General features: G+C 54.9%; 2 protein-coding genes across 4 annotated transcripts in view; one reads left to right on the top strand and one right to left on the bottom strand.

Annotated features, from left to right (window-relative positions):
• The first annotated feature begins 7,206 nt into the window (after window positions 1–7,206).
• On the top strand, window positions 7,207–18,637 carry CHURC1 (churchill domain containing 1). 3 transcript variants are annotated; one of them, XM_030561955.1, is made up of 5 exons: window positions 7,213–7,340; window positions 11,109–11,244; window positions 13,761–13,831; window positions 17,715–17,828; window positions 18,439–18,637. In XM_030561955.1, exons 1-4 carry the CDS (start codon window positions 7,260–7,262, stop codon window positions 17,805–17,807), a joined length of 381 nt encoding a protein of 126 aa, XP_030417815.1. In that variant the 5' UTR covers window positions 7,213–7,259; the 3' UTR covers window positions 17,808–17,828; window positions 18,439–18,637. The 3 variants fall into 3 exon arrangements, with proteins under 3 accessions (XP_030417816.1, XP_030417815.1, XP_030417814.1); XM_030561956.1 differs by lacking the exons at window positions 17,715–17,828; window positions 18,439–18,637 and adding an exon at window positions 15,816–17,708 and having other exon boundaries at window positions 7,207–7,340; XM_030561954.1 differs by lacking the exon at window positions 18,439–18,637 and having other exon boundaries at window positions 7,214–7,340; window positions 17,715–17,910.
• Window positions 18,638–21,750: 3,113 nt separating this feature from the next.
• Window positions 21,751–23,269, bottom strand: part of RAB15 (RAB15, member RAS oncogene family) — a 36,833-nt gene continuing 35,314 nt past the window's right edge. Inside the window, exon 8 of the mRNA XM_030561951.1 lies at window positions 21,751–22,334. Coding sequence (XP_030417811.1) covers window positions 21,984–22,334 — 351 coding nt within the window. The 3' untranslated portion in view covers window positions 21,751–21,983. The remainder of the gene's footprint in view (window positions 22,335–23,269) is intronic.

Here is a 23,269-nt window from a genome sequence, read left to right as displayed (position 1 = left end):
GGGACCTCAGGAGGTCATCTAGTCCAATCCCCTGCTCAGAGCAGGACCAATCCCCAACTAAATCATCCCAGCCACGTCTTTATCAAGCCTGACCTTAAAAACCTCTAAGGAAGGAGATTCCACCACCTCCGTAGGTAACCCATTCCAGTACTTCACCATCCTCCTAGTGAAATACTGTTTCCTAATATCCAACCTAAACCTCCCCCACTGCAACTTGAGACCATTACTCCTTGTTCTGTCATCCGCTACCACTGAGAACAGTCTAGATCCGTCCTCTTTGGAACCCCCCTTCAGGTAGTTGAAGGCTGCTATAAAATCCCCCCTCATTCTTCTGCAGACTAAACAATCCCAGTTCCCTCAGCCTCTCCTCATAAGTCATGTGCTCCAGCCCCCTAATCATTTTTGTTGCCCTTTGCTGGACTCTTTCCAATTTTTCCACATCATTCTTGTAAAGTGGGGCCCAAAACTGGACACAGGACTCCAGATGAGGCCTCACCAATGTCGAATAGAGGGGAATGATCATGTCCCTTCATCTGCTGGCAATGTCCCTACTTATACAGACCAAAATACCATTAGCCTTCTTGGCAACAAGGGCACACTGTTGACTCATATTCAGCTTCTCGTCCACTGTAACCCCTAGGTCCTTTTCTGCAGAACTGCTGCCTAGCCACTCGGTCCCTAGTCTGTAACAGGGCATGGGATTCTTCTGTCCTAAGTGCAGGACTCTGTACTTGTCCTTTTTGAACCTCATCAGATTTCTTTTGGCCCAATCCTCTAATTTGTCTAGGTCCCCCTGTATCCTATCCCTACCCTCCAGCGTATCTACCTCTCCTCCCAGTTTAGTGTCATCTGCAAACTTGCTGAGGGTGCAATCCATCCCATCATCTAGATCATTAATGAAGATATTGAACAAAACCAGCCCCAGGACCGACCCTTGGGGCACTCTGCTTGATACTGGCTGCCAACTAGACAGGGAGCCATTGATCACTACCTGTTGAGCCTGACGATCTAGCCAGCTTTCTCTCCACCTTACTGTTCATTCATCCAGCCCATATTTCTTTAACTTGCTGGCAAAATACTAGTATCAAAAGCTTGCTAATGTCAAAGAATAACACGTCCACTGCTTTCCCCTTATCCATAGAGTCAGTTATCTCCTCGTAGAAGGCAAATAGGTTAGTCAGGCATGACTTGCCCTTGGTGAATCCATGCTGACTGTTCCTGATCACTTTTCTCTCCTCTAAGTGCTTCAGAATTGATTCCTTGAGGACCTGCTCCATGATTTTTCCAGGGACTGAGGTGAGGCTGACTGGCCTGTTGTCATAAACAGATAGTTAAGGGTTAATGTCTCTTTTACCTGTAAAGGGTTAACAAACAGGGAACCAAACACCTGACCAGAGGACCAATCAGGAGACAAGATACTTTCAAATCTCGGTGGAGGCAAGCCTTTGTTTGTGTTTTTTGGGTTTGGCTTTGTTCTCTCTGGGTTATGAGAGTAACCACACGTACCTACAGGCTCTCTAATTTTCTGTTCAAATTTAGTAAGTACAAAGGTTGAAAGGTGGTTTAGTCTTTTTGATTGTTTTTCTTTATTTGCAAATATGTATCTGGCTGGTAGAGTTCGAATGTGTATTTGGCTGAAAGTATTTTAAACTGTATTTCCGTTGGAGGAGCTTTTTCTCCAGTTTCTATAAGCTGACAGACCCTGTAACTTTTACCATCTAAAGTACAGAGACAACTTTTACTTTTTTTCTTTCTTTTTATTAAAAGTTTTGCTTTTAAGACCTGTTTGATTTTTTCTCCTAGTTAAGGCTCAAAGGAACTGAGTCTGTACTCACCAGGGAATTGGTGGGGAGAAGGGAGAGAGAGCAGTGGGAGAAGGGAAAGGTGAATTTCCTCTTTGTTTTACATTCATGGAGTTTGAATCTGTATTGCCTCTGGGTGAGGGGAAAAGAGGAGGGGGGGAAGGTAACATTCCTCTCTGGCCACGTCCAGACTAGGGTATTAAAATCGATTTTAGATACGCAACTTCAGCTACGTGAATAACGTAGCTGAAGTCGAATTTCTAAAATCGAGGTACTCACCAGTCTGGACGGCGCGGCATCGATGTCCGCTGCTCTCCGTGTCGATTCCGGAACTCCGTTCGGGTTGATGGAGTTCCGGAATTGATGTAAGCGCACTCGGGGATCGATACATCATGTCTAGACTAGACACGATATATCGATCCCCGAGCAATCGATTTTAACCCGCCGATGCCGCGGGTTAGTCTGGACGTGGGCTCTGTGTGGTGATTCAAGGAGTTTGAATCACGGTGATCTCCTAGTGTACCCAGGGCGGGAAAGAGCTTGGAGGAAGAAAGGAGGGGGAAGGGAAATGGTTTATTCCCCTTTGTTGTGAGACTCAAGGAATTTGGGTCTTGGGGTCCCCAGGGAAGGTTTTGGGGAGTCCAGAGTGTATCAGGCACTGGAATTCCTGATTGGTGGCAGCTTATCAGATATAAGCAGGTAATTAAGCTTAGAGGAATTCATGCTGGTACCCCAACTTTTGGACTCTAAGGTTCAGATTGGGGAAAGATACTATGACACCTGTAGTTCCCTGGATCCTCCTCCTTCCCTTTTTTTAAAGATGGGCACTACAGTAGCCTTTTTCCAGTCATCCAGGATCTCCCCCAGTCACCATGAGTTTTCAAAGATAATGGCCAATGGCTCTGCAATCACATCAGATAATAAGATAGTAAATATCATAATGCAGCTATATAAATCTATGACACGCCCACACCTTGAATATGGGTTGTCCCATCTCAAAAAACATATACTGGAATTGGAAAAGGTACAAATGATTACGGGTACGGAACAGCTTCCATATGAGGAGAGATTAATAAGACTGGGACAGTTCAGCTTGGAAAAGAGACAGTTAAGTGGGGGATATCATAAAGGCCTATAAAATCATGACTAGTGTGCAGAAAATAAATAAAGAAATGTTATTTACCCCTTCACATAACACAAGAACCCAATGAAATTAATAGGCAGCAGGTTCAAAACAAACAAAAGGAAGTACGTCTTCACACAACTCACAGTCAACCTGTGGAACTCATTGCCAGGGGATGTTGTGAAGCCAAAACTACAGCTGAGTTCAGAAAAGAACTAGACAAGTTCATGGAGGATAGGTCCATCAATGGCTATTAGCTAAGAAAGATGATCAGGGATGCAACACATGCTGTGGATGTCTCTCGCCTCTGATTGCCAGAAGCTGGGAATGAGCGACAGGGTATGGATCACCTGATGATTACCTGTTCTGTTCATTCCCTCTGGGACACCTGGCATTGGCCACTGTTGGAAGACAGGATACTGGGCTAGATGGATCATTGGTTTGCTAGTATCGCCATTCTTATGCTCCTATGTTCTTATGCATCTAACCCAAAATTGTTTTGAGTCAAACAAAACATTTCACTTCAATTTTGATCATTTTTACATGTTTTTGATGGATTTAAAATAAAATTAAAGCAAGCTTTGAAATATCAGACTCAGAATGTTTCATTTTGAAAATGTCAAACAAAACGTTCCAATTTCTTTGTTCCTCTCTTTGTTTAGGATTTTTTTTGACTGAAACACGTGGGTGAAACTGGTGTGAATTCGCACAACGCGTCAGTGTCACCCATTCTGCTTTTTATGCTGGAAAAAAGTTGTGGATGAAAAATTTTGCCCGGCACTAGTAGCCATTAGGATGGCCAGCTCTCTTCACACCAGAGTCCTCAATGGAATAGCTCCTCTTAGGAAGCGCTAGGGAACATGGGAGGGCTGAAAGGAAGGAGCCCTCTAGGGTAACCAGATGAGAGACATGAAATATCGGGGTGGGGGGTGCTGGCAGAGCAACAACAACAACAAAAAACCCCAAGAGATGGCGGTGCAGGAAAAAACAAAAGCAAAACAAAAAAAAACCCCAAGAGCCCCCGTAACATAGGAAAAATTGGTGGAGGCTGAGCACCCACCGGCAGCTCCACGCCCCGCCCCCCCGCACCAGCTCGTCCTCGCTCTGCCTCCACCTCCCCTGAGCTGAGCTGGCTGCCGCATCCTGCTTCTCCCCCCTCCCTCCAGAGCTTGCGCCCCCATACAGCTGATTAGCGCAAGCCTGGGAGGGAGGAGGGAGGAGGTGCTGCATGCTTGGGGAAGAAGCAAGGCCAGGGTGGGGATTTGGGGACGGATCCAATAGGGCAGTGAGGGAGCAGGGCTGGGGACAGGGCCAAGGCAGGGATTTGGGGAGGAATCCCATGGGGGGAGGGGCAGAGCTGGGATGGAATTGGGGTTAGGGGGCGCGAGCTCCCTCCGCCTGGGCGCCAGGGGGCAAAATATCAGGACAATTCATGTCCTGACCGAAGGACAAACAAGTAAATATCGGGACAGTTGCGATAAAATCGGGACATCTGGACACCCTAGAGCCCTCTGATTCTGTCATCTCTGAGCATTACACCGTTGCCTGAACATTTCTAAAAACACACGGTCAGAGACAGTAACACCAGGGTAGGGATCCCGACTTCATCGTGGTCTTCCTAGAAACCCTAGCAAAGGGCAGCTCTGACTGACCACGCACTGGTCATCACATCTTGCTGCAGCCAGGAGCTGGTACTAGTGTGTGGAGAGGTAACGTATACATGAACTCCGTCCCACAAGCTTAACGCTGCCCTCTGAGGCTGGCCAAAGTGATTTAGCCAGGGCTGCCCTAGAATTGGGGATTCTGTTTTGAGGGGTTATTCATTTCATTTGGGGGAGGTCAGCAAGTTCTGAGTTCTGTGTAGATGTCCAAAAATCAGGGGAGGGTTTGTTTGGGGGTGGGGGCGGTTTTCTCTTTGATTCTGTAACACGGAGATTTTTATCAGGTACTTCCCAAAACTCTTGCCTAAACAGGATCTATTTCAATTTGTATTCCATATATAAAAATAACAAACATGTTAGCTGAAGCTTTGTGTCTTTGTTATCAAACGCTTGGTTTAGCGTTCACTGCCTTTGTTCCCTAGTGTGTTTTCACAGTATTGTTTCAAACAGCACTATGTTAAAGTGCACTAGGGAACCTTTAGTGCTCACCAGCAGGGTCTACACACCACACAGCACCCCTGTAGTCCGCATTTATTGGCTAAATACAAATTCCATTTTTTGGGTATCTGGGGTGTCTCATCAGTGTTTCTTGGATAAAATCGCAAGGCCTACATACGGAAGGACAAAGTAAATGTGCCATCTGATGAGTTGTGCATTCTCTCATTGCTGTGCACGCCCTCCACGGTGTAAGAGACCGCTGTACGGACTGGTGCAGAGATTAATTATGGTAGTTGCCCCAGCCCACTCTGCAACCTGAGAGGTGCATCCCCCAAAAGGATCACGAACCCCCCATTTCTGTGCAGAGTTACATGGATTGTGTGAACAGAGGAGCACAATGCTTTCTTCCAGCCATTGGGATTTGTAGCATATATCATAGTGCACTACATGGCAGATTTCGATCAGATCTCTGAACCGAGTTCCTCTGGGCTGTGTCCACTGGCTCCTTCCATGACTTTGAGGGGCATTGTGCACTGCCAGGGGTTCTCTGCTCAGTGTCCCCCTCTGGCTCCCTCATTATTAACCTAATTTGAGGCCTGGGTCTAGTGTAGGGGTGGGCAATCATTTTTACAGGGGGGCCACTCCATGAATTTTGGCCACACATTTCTACTATATTAATGGAGGGGGTGTGGGGTCTGGGAGAGAGTTTGGTGCAGGAGGGGTCCGGGCTGGGGCAGGGGGTTGGGGTGCAGAAGGGGGTGCGAGGTGCAGGCTCTGACCGGGAGGTGCTTACCACAGGTGGCTCCAGGCCAGTGGCAGAGCAGGGCTCAGGCAGGCTGCCTGCACGCCATGGCCCCACACTGCTCCCAGAAGTGGCTGCGACCAGCTGCTGCTGTCATGTCTCCGCGCACCCCTTGAGGGTTAGTGGATCTCCACATGCTGCCCAAGCCCACAAGCACCACCCCCGTAGTTCCCATTGGCTGGTTTCTGGCCAATGGGAGCTGTGCCAATGGTGCTGGGAGTGGGCACAGTGCAGGGAGCTGCCTCCCCACCCCGCCAGGGGCACACTGAGATGTGCCAAGAGCAGCCATCCACTTCCAGGAGTGGGGTGGGACCATGGCAGGCAGGCAGCCTGCCTGAGCATCCCGCTGTGCCACAGGACTTTTAGCAGCTCAGACTCGGAGATCGCGATGGGCAGAGGAGACTGGACAGAAATATTAGTCATGGTGGGCCAGACAGAAATGTTAAGCAAGCCGGATTCAGGCCGCAGGCTGGATTTTGCCCACCCCAGTCTAGTGGTTCCTGCCCTTTAGCTGAGAGGCTGGGCCGTTAGTCTTGGGTGGGCTGAGCCCTGTCGGTCCCAGTCCTGTAACTCTAGGGGAGGGGGCTTGCCATGCCTTTGCTGCTGACACTTCTACTGGAAGAGGAGGCTGGGGCTGCTGTTAAAAGAACGAACATAGGGATCGGGGCAGGGAAGGGGTTATGGGCACTGGCGCTGACATGGCAGAGCCCTTCCTGCTGCAGCTCTCCACACATACTGTATGTCTTCACAGTCCTTAAACAGGCACGGAGACCACACACCTGAAAGCCTTGCTTCAGCCTAGGGACAGCCCCACACAGCTGTCTAACACCTCCCCCACTGCCCGACCCTGGCCCCACAGGCCACACCCCACTGCCCATAGGCAATGCCCCATTCCCAATAGACCCCCCCCACCTTGATGCTACAGGCCACGCCCCACAGGCCACACCCCACTCCCAACAGACCCCCACCCTGACCCTGCAGACCACGCCTCACTCCCCATAGGCCACGCCCCATTTCCAATCGATCCCCCTCCCACCTTGATGCTGCAGGCCCCGCCCCACGGGCCACACCCCACTCCCAACAGACCCCCACCCTGACCCTGCAGACCACGCCCCACTCCCCATAGGCCACGCCCCATTTCCAATCGATCCCCCTCCCACCTTGATGCTGCAGGCCACGCCCCACAGGCCACACCCCACTCCCAACAGACCCCCCACTTGACCCTACAGGCCACGCCCCACTCCCCAGAGGCCACGCCCCCACTACTCCAGACCCCACCCTAGATCCTGAGTGACTCTCCAGAGCCCAATTCCGACCCTTCAGGACACGCGCACACCCTCAGGCCACGCCCACACACCCCGGCTCCGCCCAGGCCCCGCCCCTAAATCCTCCCTGGCGCGCGGGGCCGGGGCTGGCAGCTCTCGCGAGATGCGATGCTCCCGGAAGCCGGAAGAGGCGGTGGCAGCGGTAGTGTGATGTGTGGGGGCTGCGTGGAGACCGAGTACCCGTCCCGGGTAAGGGGGCGGGGCCTGGAGCCAGGACTCCTGGGTTCTCTCCCCAGCTCTGTGGGGGTGGGGTCTGGTGGGTTAGAGCAGGGGCTGGAGCCGGGACTCCTGGGTTCTCTCCCCAGCTCTGGGTGGGGAGGTCTGGTGGGTTAGAGCAGGGGCTGGAGCCAGGACTCCTGGGTTCTCTCCCCAGCTCTGGGTGGGGGGGTCTGGTGGGTTAGAGCAGGGGCTGGAGCCGGGACTCCTGGGTTCTCTCCCCAGCTCTGGGTGGGGGGGTCTGGTGGGTTAGAGCAGGGGCTGGAGCCGGGACTCCTGGGTTCTCTCCCCAGCTCTGGGTGGGGAGGTCTGGTGGGTTAGAGCAGGGGCTGGAGCCAGGACTCCTGGGTTGTCTCCCCAGCTCTGGGTGGGGGGGTCTGGTGGGTTAGAGCAGGGGCTGGAGCCGGGACTCCTGGGTTCTCTCCCCAGCTCTGGGGGGTGGGGTCTGGTGGGTTAGAGCAGGGGCTGGAGCCGGGACTCCTGGGTTCTCTCCCCAGCTCTGGGTGGGGGGGTCTGGTGGGTTAGAGCAGGGGCTGGAGCCGGGACTCCTGGGTTCTCTCCCCAGCTCTGTGGGGGTGGGGTCTGGTGGGTTAGAGCAGCGGCTGGAGCCAGGACTCCTGGATTCTCTCCCCAGCTCTGTGGGGGTGGGGTCTGGTGGGTTAGAGCAGCGGCTGGAGCCAGGACTCCTGGGTTCTCTCCCCAGCTCTGTGGGGGTGGGGTCTGGTGGGTTAGAGCAGGGGCTGGAGCCAGGACTCCTGGATTCTCTCCCCAGCTCTGGGTGGGGAGGTCTGGTGGGTTAGAGCAGGGGCTGGAGCCAGGACTCCTGGGTTGTCTCCCCAGCTCTGGGTGGGGGGGTCTGGTGGGTTAGAGCAGGGCCTGGAGCCAGGACTCCTGGGTTCTCTCCCCAGCTCTGGGTGGGGGGGTCTGGTGGGTTAGAGCAGGGGCTGGAGCCAGGACTCCTGGGTTGTCTCCCCAGCTCTGGGTGGGGAGGTCTGGTGGGTTAGAGCAGGGGCTGGAGCCAGGACTCCTGGGTTCTCTCCCCAGCTCTGTGGGGGTGGGGTCTGGTGGGTTAGAGCAGGGGCTGGAGCCGGGACTCCTGGGTTCTCTCCCCAGCTCTGGGTGGGGGGGTCTGGTGGGTTAGAGCAGGGGCTGGAGCCGGGACTCCTGGGTTCTCTCCCCAGCTCTGGGTGGGGGGGTCTGGTGGGTTAGAGCAGGGGCTGGAGCCAGGACTCCTGGGTTCTCTCCCCAGCTCTGTGGGGGTGGGGTCTGGTGGGTTAGAGCAGGAGCTCGAGCCAGGACTCCTGGGTTCTGTTTCTGACTTGATACCTAGGGTGTGTCGCTTTCATCTTCCTCTGTAAAGTGCGCTCTCCCCCCCGCCCCAGCCAGGGTGGGCTTGAAGCTGCCCTGGGTACCTTTGGCACCCAGATGCACCCAGGGGTGCTGCTGGAACAATTTGTATATAGGGGATGCTGAGAGCCATTGAACCAAATTGTAAGCCCTGTATGTAATGGAAACCACTTCAAGCCAGGGGGTGTGGCAGCACCCCCCACACCCCTAGTTCCAGCACCTCTGGATGCACCCTGTGTGCAGCCCAGGGGAGTAGTCCTGCTCTCTGCTGGGTTTTAAGGGAGCGGTTTTCAGGCCTAACTCCTTGTGATTTTAATGAGTGCAGACCCAAGCCAACACCAGGCACTTCTGAAAATCCTTCGCTTGTCTGGACCTGCCAGGTGTCAGGATCCCTATCTCCCTGCATGGCCTGACACAAACTTCTGCCCATGTCATAGCAGGGGGTAAAGGCAATGTGAAGCTGCCTAAGGGATAGGAAGTAATGCTGCAGACAATGCAATGCCCTTACATATACCAGCCATGCCCCTGCCTCTGGGATAGTGTTACCTTGAAAAGAACAGCGTACTGAGATGGTAACAAAAACAATGGGGGCAAAGAAAGACTTCTCTGTGAGGAGACTGAAAAGATGGGACAGTTTGGAGAGGAGTTAAGTAAGAGGGAACACAGCTGAGATATGCAAAAATATTAACGATAAGAGAAGGCAAATCAGGGCCTTCCTTATAGTAACACAAGAACAAAAGAACATTCAATGGAGTTCAAATACAATAGATTTAAAATTATAAAAGGAAATAATTATGCTTTATAAAAACCTGTGGAACTCATTGCCACAAAGTATTGCTGAGACCAAGAGCATAGAGAAATTCAAAGAATTAGACACATGGCTAATGAGCTTATACACAGTTATAGTAGAACCTCAGAGTTACGAACTGACCAGTCAACCACGCACCTCATTTGGAACCAGAAGTACGCAATCAGGCAGCAGCAGAGACAAAAAAAAACAAAAAACAAAAAACCAAAACACACACACAGTACAGTACTGTGTTAAATGTAAACTACTAAAAATATAAAGGGAAAGCAGTATTCTTCTGCTGCATAGTAAATATTCAAGGCTGTATTAAGACAATGATTATCTGTAAACTTTTGAAAGAACAATCATAATGTTTTGTTCAGGGTTACGAACATTTCAGAGTTACGAACAACCTCCATTCAGGTATAGGGCTTTTCAGCCATAGATCTCAAAGCAGGTCAGTATCATTACCCCAATTTTACGGTTGGGGAAACTGAGGCACAGAGATTGACGTGACCTGCCCATGAGGGATATAAGCCCTCATGTTTCAAGGCATAAACCTGTCACTAACTGACTGGATTATCATGAAACTCCACTCAGGGGAAGGTTATTCCCGAATTGGCTACTGCTGGCTTCCTTGCACTTTTCTCTGAAGTATGTGTTACTGGACTAGATGTCCCACTGACTCTGGGATGACATTTCAGATATTCTTGTTTACTTCTGTGTTGTTACCTCCTCCCAATCCCCTCTGTTATTCCAGACTCATTGAATGTACCGGTCTAGTACTGGGTACAAACGCCAAAGCAGTTCCCATCAGAGCGAAATCCCTGAGCTAGTCAGGGGAGGGAAGCTGAATCAGCCAGCAGCATCTGCCTGCCAGGAACGTTTGTGTAGATGTGATTTGTTAGACATGGAACGTGGGTGGCTCCGAGACACTCTGGTGGGATGGCTCCATGTTATGGGCATTCTGAAGTCACCGGTGTCTTTCTTGCTCATTTGCTGGTTTCCTGCTCTTGGATCTGAACACTCTCTTTCTGGGGTCACTGCAACACTCTCTCTCTCTCCCCACCCCGACCCCCACTTTTTTTAGGTACATAAAGAAAAAGTAAACCATTAACTTTTACACAAGCTGGCTAGTCCCAGGTCATTGCCTCCTGAGTACCAGCTAAGACTGCACTATTGTCACCCTTCCCTTTGTTCCTCAGTGGTTTGAGCATTGGCCTGCTAAACCCAGGTTTGTGAATTCAATCCTTGAGGGGTCCATTTGGGGATTTAGTTGGGGATTGGCCCTGCTTTGAGCAGGGGGTTGGACTAGATACCTCCTGAGGTCCCTTCCAACCCTGATATTCTCTGATTCCTGCTCAGGGGCCTTCAGGGAAACTGCTGTGTCAGTTAGCGGCTGGTGAACAATTTGCCTCCCCGAACTCCCACATACTTCCTGCAGCAGAGGGGCGCACTCCACAGTTTGGGGACCACTGTCCTAGCCCTTGCGTGTGCTGTCAATAATTTCCACTAAATACAATGTTGGGACAAATTGAAGGGGCGAGGGCGGTTGTTTGACAATAGCATAGGAACGGAGGTGGATAGGTTTCCTCTCAATACTGTAGGGTAACACCTGCCTGGAGAACGGATCTTTCCTGCTCAACTACGTGGGGTGTGTGGAGTGCAACAAGAGGGACTTTGTGCTGATCGCAAACAGAGCAGTGGAGGAGGAGGATGGAGAAGAAATCATCACTTATGACCGTAAGGAGTTCCCCTTGTTTGTCCCCTCCACTGAGTGTGTGCAGAGCCACAGGCTTTCGGAACCTGAGCTGCAGGGGGGGTGAAGCGTCATGTTTGATTATTATTATACCTGTTGTGGAGAGGGACAGAGTTTAGTACTTGACTTGAAAAAGTTACCAGACATCTCATAGCCAGAGGGCAGTAGGAAGGATGGCTGGGGCTCCCTAAAGAGATCTAAGGCAGTGACCCAGGTCCCCAGCTGTGGGGAAGGAGAGGGTTGCTGACATTTCTACTTTGCTGCTATCCTGTCACCTTCCTCATGAGCTTCGCTTTCACATAAGTCCTTGGCTGGAAAGTGTCTAAGGCCTTGTCTACCTACAATAATTGTACGGCTTAAATTATCCCAGTGGGGTTCCTATACCAGTCGCTGGGGGTTAAAGCCAGACAAATTCAAAATTGCCAATAAGGCCCACATTTCTAACCATGCCATCGGAGGAGCCAAGGGAAGGGGTCGCTGCTCCTTCTCAAAGGCTTCAGATCCATACTGGAGGCCTTTCGGGAAGATCTGCTTTAGCCAAACACAAGTTACTGGGCTCAGTCCAGAGAGAACGGAGTGAAATTCTCTGTCCTGGGCTAAACAGGAGGTCAGGTGAGATGATCTAATGGTCCCACCTGGCCGTAAGCTAGCGTGGGTGCAGATATACCAGTACAAAGAGGTTTATACCAGTATAGCGCGTCTCTCCGGGAAAGAGAAGGATCTGTTTTGGTGTAACGGTCTACGTGAGGGGTTGTATCAGTAGAAATATGTTGGTTAAAAAAAAAATCACATCCCCTAGCCAACCTAGTTACAGCAGTACAAAAACTGTGTGGTGTGGCTGCAGCCCAGTAAGCGTGTGCTTAACTGTTCTCAGAATCCGGGCCTGAGGCTGGAGCTCCCCTCCCTACTCCAGGGCTGGAGGAGTCTCTGCTACTGTTCGCTCCTCCCTCCCCCTGCAACCTCTCCCCTGCGCTGCTGCTGCTGAGACAGGGCTGGTCTCCAGAATCTCTCCCCTGCCTGTTTGTGTGTCATCCTCACCTGTGATTAGCTCCAACACCTGCCTCTGCTGCTGCCCGCTGCTCCCAAGAAACCCTGCGTGAAATTGATGGGATTCTGGACAGCTTCACTGATCCTCATAGGGTTGCAAACAGCTGCTGTGAAACTGACCAGAGTCTTGTGAATGTCAATCTACTGCTGCTCACAGCAGCAGAGAAACCAGAGCTAACTGGCCTGCAAACGCAGGGAAGCAGCTCTGTATCTGTTCACATTTTGCAACCATGCCAGGTTAATGTTTCGTTTTTAGAGCCTAAATTCTCCAGCAGTTGGTAGCTTGGCTCTCGCTAATCACCAGAGTAAACCTCCTGCTTGCCACCTGTGTGACGATTTTTTTGTAAGCCAGGCAGAATGTGAGGAAAGAGGGCTGAAGGGATGTGGAGAGAATGGAGTTGTGTTTGATTCAGTATCACTGTCTCTTTTAAAATGCAGGAAAGAGTTCTCAGCTTGGCCTTTGTTAGTGTATGTTACATTTACACTCTTTCCAGCAAATGGACAATTTCCATCTGCATTGGTGCTCATGGAAGGCCCTAGATTGTCCCCCCTGGATTCTAAAATCCAGTGACAGTCCAGACTTCTCCCTGAACCCCGACCACCAGGGAACCTCTGCAGGGCTAAAAGAATCATTTGCCCTAACCCATTCAGCGCCTTGGCCTCCCGGCTGAGACTGAGGTGCAGGTGGGTTTTGCAAGGTGGCTTTAGCTTATGCCCCTCAACTCATTTCATAGAGGCCTACAAATAGCCACAAGCTGGAAACGATTTCTGCAGGATTTAAACGGCCAAGTTAATGACTTTGGTGACGCTCCAGCCAGTTGCAGGGTCAGAGCCATAGTTGCACTTGAGCGTGAATAGTTGAAATAAACGTGCGTTGTAGGTTGACACAGGAGATGAGTGGGAATGGTTAAAGGTGGCGTGTTTCCATTAGCCCCCTGAGTTTATACAGTGCCTTTCCCCAGTGATTATGGGACCCAAGGAGCGTGCGGATTTGGGGAATATCAGGGAGTGAACGGTCTCCTGTTCAATGGCCAGGCTCCAGTGGTTAGAAAAGTTAACTGCTTTTGAACGATGTGCCCTGCTCCTAGCCAAAAATGGCCCAGGCCCTTACAGCAAAGGTGAAACGTTATGTAGTAAGACAATTTCTCCAGACATTTGTGGGGCTGCGAAATACAAATTTTTGAATTGCTTTGGTGAATTCACAGGATGTATTGGAAAACTGAGGTGGATCTAGCCCTAGGGGAGCCAGAGATATTTGGCCGAGCCTCTAAGACGATCGCTGCCCTCTTGGACCAGAAGGGCTTTTTGTCACTGACGCAGGTTAGCAGGTCTTTGATCTCAGATCAGTGCAATTTTCAGTCAGAAGAAATAAGATTTTCCCCGCCCCAAGTTGTGGTAAGTGAGGTTTCCCTCCAAGCAGGCGATCCTTGTGAATCTCTGGTTTTCCTTCCAGATGTGTGTAAGAACTGTCATCACATGATAGCCAGGCACGAATACACATTCAGCGTGGTGGACGATTACCAGGTATGTTGTCTTGCATGCCGTCATGGAGCCCTAAGATCAGTGCTACGGCCATAGGCGCCGACTCCGTGGGTTCTCCGGGGCTGGAGCACCCAAGGGGAAAAATTAGTGGGTGCAGCTCCCTGCTCCCCGCCCCAGCTGACTTCTGCTCCACCTCCTCCCCTGAGCATGCCACAGCCCCGCTTCTCCTCCTAGCTCCCAGTGCTTGCCGCCGTGAAACAGTTGTTTTGTGGCAGCAAGCGCTCGGAGGAGCCGGGGCCAGGATTTGGGGAAGGAGTCCAACAGGGAGATGGCGGAGTTGGGGCAGGGACTTTGGGGAAGGAGTTGTAATGGGGGCGGGGCAGGGGTAGAGTCAGAGCAGGGCCAGGGACCAGCACCCACCGGCCCCAGGAAAAGTTGGCACCTATGGCTACGCCCCCAGCTTTGGAACCAGCCCTTCAGCATGCTGGACCCCACAGGCATCTCGCTCTTCCTGCAGTGCAGGCCAGCTGGCTTCACCACCTCCTTTGACTGCACCTTTGCAGCTCCAGCCCTCCTGCTTCACACCATGAGCTCTGCCCAGCAAGTCCAACTGAGCCAGAGCCCTGGGAGAGGCTTGGCCCCTCTTCAGGACTGTGCACCTCAGCAGTATCTGTGGTGACACTTGGTGTTATCAAAACAGCCGGGTTCGGCAGTCCGCTGTTCCCCAGCACAGGAGGGCCATAGGTGAGCACAGGGAAGTGAAGGTTAAAGCATGGCCCAAGTCCGTCCTGCTCAGCCCAGAGCCCAGCCAAGCTGTGGTGAACACCTCTGTTCAGGCTCTGCTCAGTCTGACCACCAGTTCCCAGGTGAGAGCCCCGACTCCTTCCCACAGCCAACTCCTCACCCCACCTCCTACCTTCCCAGCCCTTTGTTCTCCTGCTGGGGGGGGTTTGCTCAGCCTCCTTGCTGAGCGGTGGGGAAATCCATCCCCCTCTGGGGTGCAGGTTGCTAGGTGTCTGTGTCCTGGTGGTTGGCTTTCCCACTGGTGTCTTGGTTTCTTCATTGATGGGGGTGAGCCTCAGCCAGTCCTTTTTAACAGCCCATTCAGGCTGATGGAGCTGCTCAGGGTCTGAGGTTCCTAAACCGAGGCCTCCACAAGCCGAAGTTGAGCACTTTTCTGTTCCAAACCTGGAGTCGCTGGAGTGTGCTCCCATTCTGGGTGTCGTTTGCTCTTTGTAACCACCAGAAGAAGCGAGCGGGCTCGGAGGGGCGTGTTTTCAGTGGCCGCCCCCTGGAGGCTGCTGCTAGCCACAGCCCTTGCACTGCCAGGCCCTGACTACTTGGAGGCCTCTATAAAGCTCATCCCTGCTCTGCTTTCCGAGGGGCTGGGCTGCCGGTCCATCTCAGGGGCTGTCGTCTGATATGGGCCCTGGCCAGCATTGGGCAGTCCCAGTGTCTGTGGGTGGGAGCGAGTCTGACTCCTTTTGGAACTGACGTTAGATGAGTGAAAACAAGGCCAGTGGCTTGCAGTCTGTGTTGTGAAAAACTCCAGCGGCCTTTGCCTTCCCGCCTTGCGGTGGTTGTACCTGCATTGCCCGGGGCGAGATGGGACTGCCTGTCGGTCCCTTGGCGAGCCGCTGCGGAGAGTAAGACTAGCCGTCGGCAGCTCCTGCTGAAAGTGTGAGCACCAGTTGGGGAGATGCAGCCGTGGACTTCAGGGGCGCTGCCGTTGTGAAGCAAAGGAGGGCGTTGAAAAGTTACCATGCACGCTGGGGGGGTAAACAGTCAGATCCCCTGTGTCATGTTCCAGGAGGTATAACTAGGAGGAGTGGGGTTAGGGAAAAGGAAAACCGAGCTAGTTACATTCCTTAAGCTTTTAATCCTGACACCTCCATTAAGGAAGCATCTTATCAAATGTCCTGGTCCATATTTAATGATTTGGGAGGCGAGACCTGGGCGCAAACCCTGGCTCCCACACCAGGTCTTGGCAAGGGGCCTCGCCTGAGCAGCGTGTGTTTTAACGCAGCCAAAGGCAAGATCAGACGACTAGGAACAAGGAGTGCAGGTCGCACCTATGGGATGGGGACCTGCATCCTGGAAAGCCTTCACACTCCCAGTGCAAACCAGGTGACTGAGTCCCAGCGTAGTGCTGCAGCCGAGGTGGTGTGCAGGATCCTTCGGCGTGCGAGCTGGGAATATCCAACACAAGTAAGGAGGTGATGTGACCCCTTTGGCATTGGAGAGACTTTGCCCAGTGCTGCACGGAGGATGTTACAAAGGGGACAGGGCTCAGAAGAGAGCTAAGAGGAGTCTTCAAGCTCTGTAAAACCTGCCTTCTAGCGAGAGACTTAAAGGAACCCAATCTGTTCAGTTTAGCTGAGAGGTGACTTGATCACGCTTCCAGGGAGGAGATTTCTGCTAGCAGGGGGCTCTGTGATCTACCAGAGACTAGCCGAGCGTGATCCGGGGCTAGGAGCTGAAGGGAGGCACGTTCAGACTAGAGATAAGGTGCCGGTATTTAACAGGGAGGGACGTTAACCATCAGAACCACTGACCCCAAGATGGGGCAGGTCTTCCGTCACATGGCGTTTGTAAATCCAGGCTGGATTGTCTCTCTAAAGCTCTGCTCCGGCTCAGACCGGAGTTCTGGTCTGGACGCAGGAGTCGCTGGGGGAGCCTCTCTGGCCTGGCTTATATAGGAGACAGAACAGTCCCTTCTGGCCTTGAAACGTCCAAGGGCAAGTCCCTTTTCCTGCTCGCTTCCGTCCCCAAAGCCCTGGTCAGTAGCTGTGCGCCGGCTGGTGGGCGCTCTGCATGCCCTGATTGGGTTAATCCATTCCCCTCGCTGGGCCAGCGGAGCCCTGATCTTGCTCGGAGCTGCTAGTACCGAGGCAGCGATGCCCAGCGAATGTGCTGCTCTGCCTGCCTGGCATTGCGGGGGAGGGCTGGTCGGTTTGGCTGTAGAGTGAGTGGACAGTGCTGATGAAGGGAGGATGGAGACAGCCTGCTGGGCTGGCCCCAAGCTCTGGACTAGTCTCCCTGGGGGAGCTGTGGGTGCCCCAGCTCTTGAGATGTTTGAAACAAGAGCGACTACCCCAATGACTGTGGGAGGGGGAGCAATCCAGCCCTCGCCCTGGGAAGAAACCCAAGGGCCCTGTAGGTCTGGTCGCCGGTGAGGCCTTTCGAAGCCCTCACTCAGGGCCAGGTGCCCAGTCCGTCTCTGGCTCTGGTGCACAGCAAAGCTGAGTGATAGTAGGGAGGCAGGTTTCCTACTGCCACAGTCATGCTCTGCTAGTCCATTGCAGGCCAGTCTGGGCGAAGGACTTTCCTTGATCTCTCAGGCCAGCCTGCAAGAGTCCCTTGCCAGCATGACTCTTGGTTGGGCACCCTGCTGTGCCGCATCGGAAGGGACTGAATGCTTGTCGCCATGTGGCAGAGTTGGCATCTGCGCTCCCTTATGGCCCACTGTGGCACTGCTCATCTGGCCTCAGTTTCCCTCCAGATCTTCACTGGTCAGCAGCCATCTTCGGTCTGGTCTGGTGCCGTGGTGGCTTGGCCCTCTGGCTAAATCACAGCAAAACTCTGCCCCTGCAGGGGTATCCAAGTTGCAAAACAAATACAAGGAACTCAGAAAGGAGGGTCGGCCGGGGCTGGACCCCCATCCTACTCAGGGTCCATTTTCTTATTAACACTTGCCTGGGCTCCCAGCTTCAGGCCCAGCCCCACTTCCTCAGGGAGGCCCTGACCTGCACCCAGTGAGAGCTGGAGATCTCCCTTTTAGCTCCTCCCTCCAGGCCTGAATCTTGGCCAGGGTGTAGGTGCGTTCTCCATCTCACACACATGCCCGGGACAAAGGATTCCCAGCCCTGCATCTGGAAGCGAGCCCCCCTTTGCCCCCGCGTGAGCGCCCTCTGTCTTGTTGCAGGAGTACACCATGCTGTGCCTGTTGTGCGGCAGGGCCGAGGACTCCGTTAGCATCCTGCCCGACGACCCTCGCCAGACGGCCCCCTTGTTCTGAAGCTTCAGCCACTGCCTCGGGGTGGGTTTGCATCGAGCCTCGCTAGACTGTTGACAGAGCGATGGCGGGTTACAGTCATTAAACACGTGCCCTGTGTTGTGAACGTGAGTCGCTCCACGATCTGGCACCCCGCTCCTCCCCAGACTCGGCATCAGAGAGGCTCAGGACCCTGGCCTGGAGGAATGAGCAGGGAGGGGGGTGTAAGCCAGGCTGCTTGGAGGACTGTTACTGTGCTGGGGAGCATGCCGAAGGGGAAGGAGTAGGATGGTCCTTGGCACAAACCAAGGTAACAGCTGCTGTCATGTCCATGGTGCCCGGCCTGGGATCCCACCCCTGGGAGGTAATTTTACAGCCGACAGGCAAGGGCACTGCATGGATCTATAGTTTCTAATGAAATTAGACCCGGCTGACAGTAGCAGAGCGCCACGAGGCACGCCCCTGCGTGCCCCCCATAGGAGTCCAGAGGCTGGTACACCTGCTCTCCACCCAGCTGTCCCTGCGGTCGCTTGGAATCCTCCCCCGCGCCGTGGCCCAGGACCACGCAAACTGGGCCAAGGTTAGAGCCGTAGCAGGAGACTTGCCAGCAGCTGTGGCCAGGCTGCTTGGCTAACAAGCAAGGTTTCTTGCCTAGGGCCTGTAGTCTCCCTCTGAATGGAAGGGGAAGGTGGCTCCGGATCTCCTGGCCAGCCTTCGCTGAGGAGCGTCCAGTGCTGCTGGCTCTCCTGGGGGTGACCGGCTGCAGTGTGGTGGTCCCCTTTGGAGAAGAGCACTGCAGGCAAGTTGTGCTTGTGCATGGGTAGGTAATAAATTGGGAGAGCTTTGGGGCCCTGGTGGTGTCTTCAGAGGCGTCTGTCCCATGTCTAGCGCGGTGGGGCCCTGATCACGCCTGGCGCTGCTGCAGCCTCTCAGTGCCACCTGCAGCCAGCCCAGCCCCGGGGGGTGGGGATTTCTCCAGGAACTGACTCATCCCCGCAGAGGCCTGCATTCCTTTATAACCCGCTTCCCCCCTCCGGGCTCTGGTGGGGCCCTGTGGTGAGTCAGCCCTTCTGCTGCCTCTTGTCCCGCTCACCGTGGGGCAAAGAGCGGGGCCTGTCGATTGCAGTGTTTGCTGACTACCGCCATGCCAACACGGGGTGCTATGGACACATCTGTTTGCCATGCTGCTGGGAGACCAGTGAGAGGCCCTGACCCCTGCTGCAGGATCCTGATTGCTTCACACGAAGCCCAGAGGTTTGCTCCTAGGGCAGGTTCTGGGCTAGATGGAATGAAATTCCTGGGTGGGTTTGTTGGTGCAGTTGTTCATGACAGGACTGCGTGGGGCTCGCTGGGCTGTTTTCTGTGCCCCCTGGCAGAGGGAAAGGGGCTGTGCTGAGTGAGGTGCCCGCACCTGTTCCACCCCGGGGGGGGAGGGGAGGCAGGCAGTGAAGTCACAGAAGGAAGCCACACAGATCCACAGCATTAAACCCAGCTGGCTCCCTGCCACCCTGGTGAGAGCCATTCCCACCACTGCAGAGGAAGTGAAGGCACAGCAGTGCAGAGTCTCCTCTGGCCCTGCACCCTGAGGGGCGGCCAAGGCTGGACGTTTCTGTGCCGCCCCATGGGAGGATCCCACCCTGCACACGAGTGACTAGCTGGGTGCTTTTGCTTGGCTTTAATACGGAGCGCCTTGCTGGGGCGTTTCCACCAGCCATCTCCAGGCACTGTATGGAGGAGTCTCCAGAAGCATCACACACACACACACACCCTCCATTACAGCTGGGGCAACAAGCAGGAAAGTGACTTGTCAAAGGTCACCCAGCAGCAGTACCAGAGATTGCCTGGAGAGGGTTCAGAAGAGTGACCAAGGAGGCTCTGAGGACTGCGGGAGATCGGGTGGGCTAGTTTCTCCAGGAGGAATCCTAGAATATCAGGGTTGGAAGGGACCTCAGGAGGTCATCTAGTCCAACCCCACGCTCAAAGCGGGGCCAATCCTCAGACAGGTTTTTGCCCCAGATCCCTAAATGGCCCCCTCAAGGATTGAGCTCACAACCATGGGTTTAGCAGGCCAATGATTGTGCCCTGAGGCCCTGTTGCGCTAGGTGCTGCACATATGCAGTGGAAGATGCTGTCTTCCCCATAGGGCTCACGCTGAAGGCAAAGGGTGGGGAAACTGAGGGGCCGAGCAGGGCTGTCACTTTGCAGCAGAACTGGGGGTAGAACCCAGGTCTTCTGAGTCCTAGCCCAGCGCGCTAGCCACTAGACTATACCACCGCTCCCAGTACAAGATGCCATCAGTGATTCCCACCCTAGGCACAGAGCTAGCTTGGCTGCCATGGGCTGTGGATGGAGGCAGGGCAGGTGGGAGGGGTGTGGCTAGGGCAGACCTATCCCCTGCAAAGCACCATGGGGTCATGGCAGCAGGGACACAAGTTGAGCTGCCTTAGCTGGGGCCAGGAGCCACCCAGGCCCCTGAATTGGGCAGGGAATCTGCCCCTGAGGCTCTTTGTAGCCTGAGGTGGCATCGCTGTGTCGGTCACGCCCGGGGCGGCTCCCTCCGAGCAATGGGCTCAGGCTCTCGGCAGCCTCGGGCAGCATCAGTCCCACTCGGGGCGTGTCTCTGAGGCTCTGCACACCCAGTGGGGCTGGGGCTGTAATTCTGCCTTGAGCCGCAGCAAGGAACAAATCCCTGGCCTGGGGCGGGCGAAGGGGGCCCAGCAATAGGCTCATTCTGACACGGGCAGTTCCAGCCATCCCAGAGCAGGCCAGATGGGCCCCACAGGTGGCAGAGCCGCTCACTGATGCCCCCGTGAGGGCTTGTGGCATGGGGAAGCAGCTCCTCTTGATGCTCCTGGAAGGCAGGTCCTCAGCTGTCGATGTGGGGAATGCCCTACCAGATAGGAGGCTGGCAGAGGAACGAAAGCCTATGGGAGGGGGTAACTTCCTGGTCTCTTCCAGTGCGGGGGGAGGAGAAGGCAGACACACTTCCCCTCACAGAGGCTGAGCCCCGCACCCCCAGCCACTTGTCAGGGGGCTTCCTGAATTGAGGCACAGTGCCCCCACCTGGCCTGATGCTTTGCAGAGGGGCTGGGTTTGCTGTCGGGGATGCCTCCCCCCCGCACAGCTGGGACTGCTCTGGGGCATGGCAGAGGGGCTGGTTGCCATGAGGCATTGCAGAGGGGCATGTTGCCATGGGGCACAGCCCCCAGCTGGGCTTTTCCCTGGGCATTGCAGAGGGGCAGGTTACCATGGGTCATGGCCCCAGCTGGGTTGCTCCCGGAGCATTGCAGAGGGGTTGGTTGCTGTGGGGCACAGCCCCTGGACGGGCTTTTCCCTGGGCATTGCAGAGGGGCAGGTTACTATGGGGCATGGCCCCCAGCTAGGTTGCTCCCAGAGCATTGCAGAGGGGTGGGTTGCTGTGGGGCACGGCCCCCAGCTGGGCTGTTCCCAGGGCATTGCAGAGGGGCAGGTTGCAGTGGGGTACGGTCCCAGCTGGGCTGAGATCTTTGATGTCTCTGGGCCTCTGCTCACAAAGAGCTGTGAACTCACTTTGCCACGAGGGGCACCTGCCCTCGCAGCCATTTTAATGGGTGAGGCCCCTTTAGGCAGGAGGAATATTGGCATGTCCTGCCAGCCCTGGTGACGGGCAGCCCTCTGCCCAGCTTGCTGCCTTGGGCACCCACCACTCTGTGCCGGACTCCCTCCAGCACAGCCCCTGTGGGCGTTCAGGCTCTGCCAGTCTCCCCCCACAATCTGCCACCCCTGCTGCAGCAAGGGCTCAGGGCCCTCTGCCAACATGGTGGAGGCTGGCACAAGACCCGGGCCTGAAGTGCCCTTGCTGTCTCCTCACCACCCGGGAAGGCTGGGCCTCCCTGCTCTGGCCAGTCAGAGGCAGCCGACTCTGTTGTCCTAGCACCAGGCTTTGCAATCGCGGGGGGCAGGGGTACAAAATACACCAAGACTCAGCTCTTTTCAGGCCTGTTTATTAGACCAGGCGGGGCCCGGTGCCCAGAGGGCCGAGCGTTCAGTGCCTTTACCCCCTTCGGGCCCCCTTCCCATGCGGTTTAGAAAGGGGCCGTCACCTAGTAAAGTACTGATGCTGGCCGCAGTGGGCTGAGACTTAGGGGGTGGCTGCCGCTCCAATGGCCGCTGTGCCCCTCCAGCAGGGGGCGCTGCAGCCGGACTCCCATTCCTGCCCCCCTATTTGGCTAGCTTGAGGAGGCGCTGGATGTCGGGCTCGACGGCAATGGTCTGGAACTTGGGGCTGTAGCGTTTGAAGGGCTCCCCCTCGGGCCCCACCAGGAACTTCTCGAAGTTCCAGGAGAGGTCGCTGCGCCGCACCGGGCTCCACACGACGAACTTGGGGTCGTTCATGATGGCAGAGGGCTCGTCGGCCGGGGTGGGCAGGTGGGCCTTCAGGTAGGTGAAGACGGGGTGCACGTCCTGCCCATTCACCTGGCATTTCTGGAAGAGGGTGAAGTTGGGCTCGAAGCCGGCCCCGGGCCGCACGTACTTCAGGCTGTTGAGGATCTCCTCATTGGTGCTGTTCTCCTGCCGGGGAGAGGACAGGGCGTGTCGGGCTGCAGAGCAATGGCATCCAGGGATGGACTGGAGCCCAGCACTGTCCCCCCGCCTCCCGCTGCTCCTTAGTGACTCATGGATGGTCCCAGCCCCCAGCACACTGGCCCAGCCTGTTCTGCCACTCCCTCATTTATTTGCCTTCCCTCAAGCACACTGTGAGGAATTCAGGGTGTGACTGAGGTTCCCTCCCCCCTGCCCGTTATGTCCTGAGCTGCATAGACCCCCACTGAGATCGGGGTGGGGGCATTGTCCTGGCACTGCTTTGACCCTGGTGGAGATCACCTCCCCCCCCTCGTGCCAAGTGCTGCACAGACTCAGAGCGAGCGCTAGTCCCTGCCCCAGGGAGCCCACAGTCTGAATAGACAAGACAGGCAAAGGGGAAACTGAGGCACAGGGCAGGGAAGTGACTTGCCGAAGGTCACCCAGTAGAGCTGTGGCAGGGCTGGGAAGAGAACCCAGGCATCCTGTATCACTGTTCATTGACCTCCCTGCCGGGCCACCATGTGAGAGCAGGGGAAACGTCCTGACCAGCAGCTAGATTGTACAGTCCCAGCAAAGAACCCTGTCCTGGCCCCTGGAAGGGACCCAGCCACCCTGCTCCATCTCTAGCTGCTCTCACACTGCTCTGGTTGTGGGGGCAACCTGGGCCCTGCCCGTCAGGCTGCAGCCAGGTGAGATACTCGCACGCTGGGGCCCGTCTCCGCCACCTGTACGGTGGAGCTGCTCCAATGCCCGCCTCTGGGCAGTGCTCAGGCTGCCACTGAGGGGTCACCAAAGAGGCTTTACATGGGCAGGAGGGCACCTTGCCAGAAAAGCAGGAGACAGGCTGGGAAGAGGGAGCCCAGCCTGGGGCAAGAGCATGCAAAACACATGCTGCATTCAGCACAGACCCACCTGGGCCGTTG

The sequence above is a fragment of the Gopherus evgoodei genome, chromosome 4, assembly GCF_007399415.2.
Source record: "Gopherus evgoodei ecotype Sinaloan lineage chromosome 4, rGopEvg1_v1.p, whole genome shotgun sequence".
Lineage (NCBI taxonomy): Eukaryota > Metazoa > Chordata > Testudines > Testudinidae > Gopherus > Gopherus evgoodei.
This window is presented reverse-complemented; position numbering and strand designations above follow the sequence as displayed.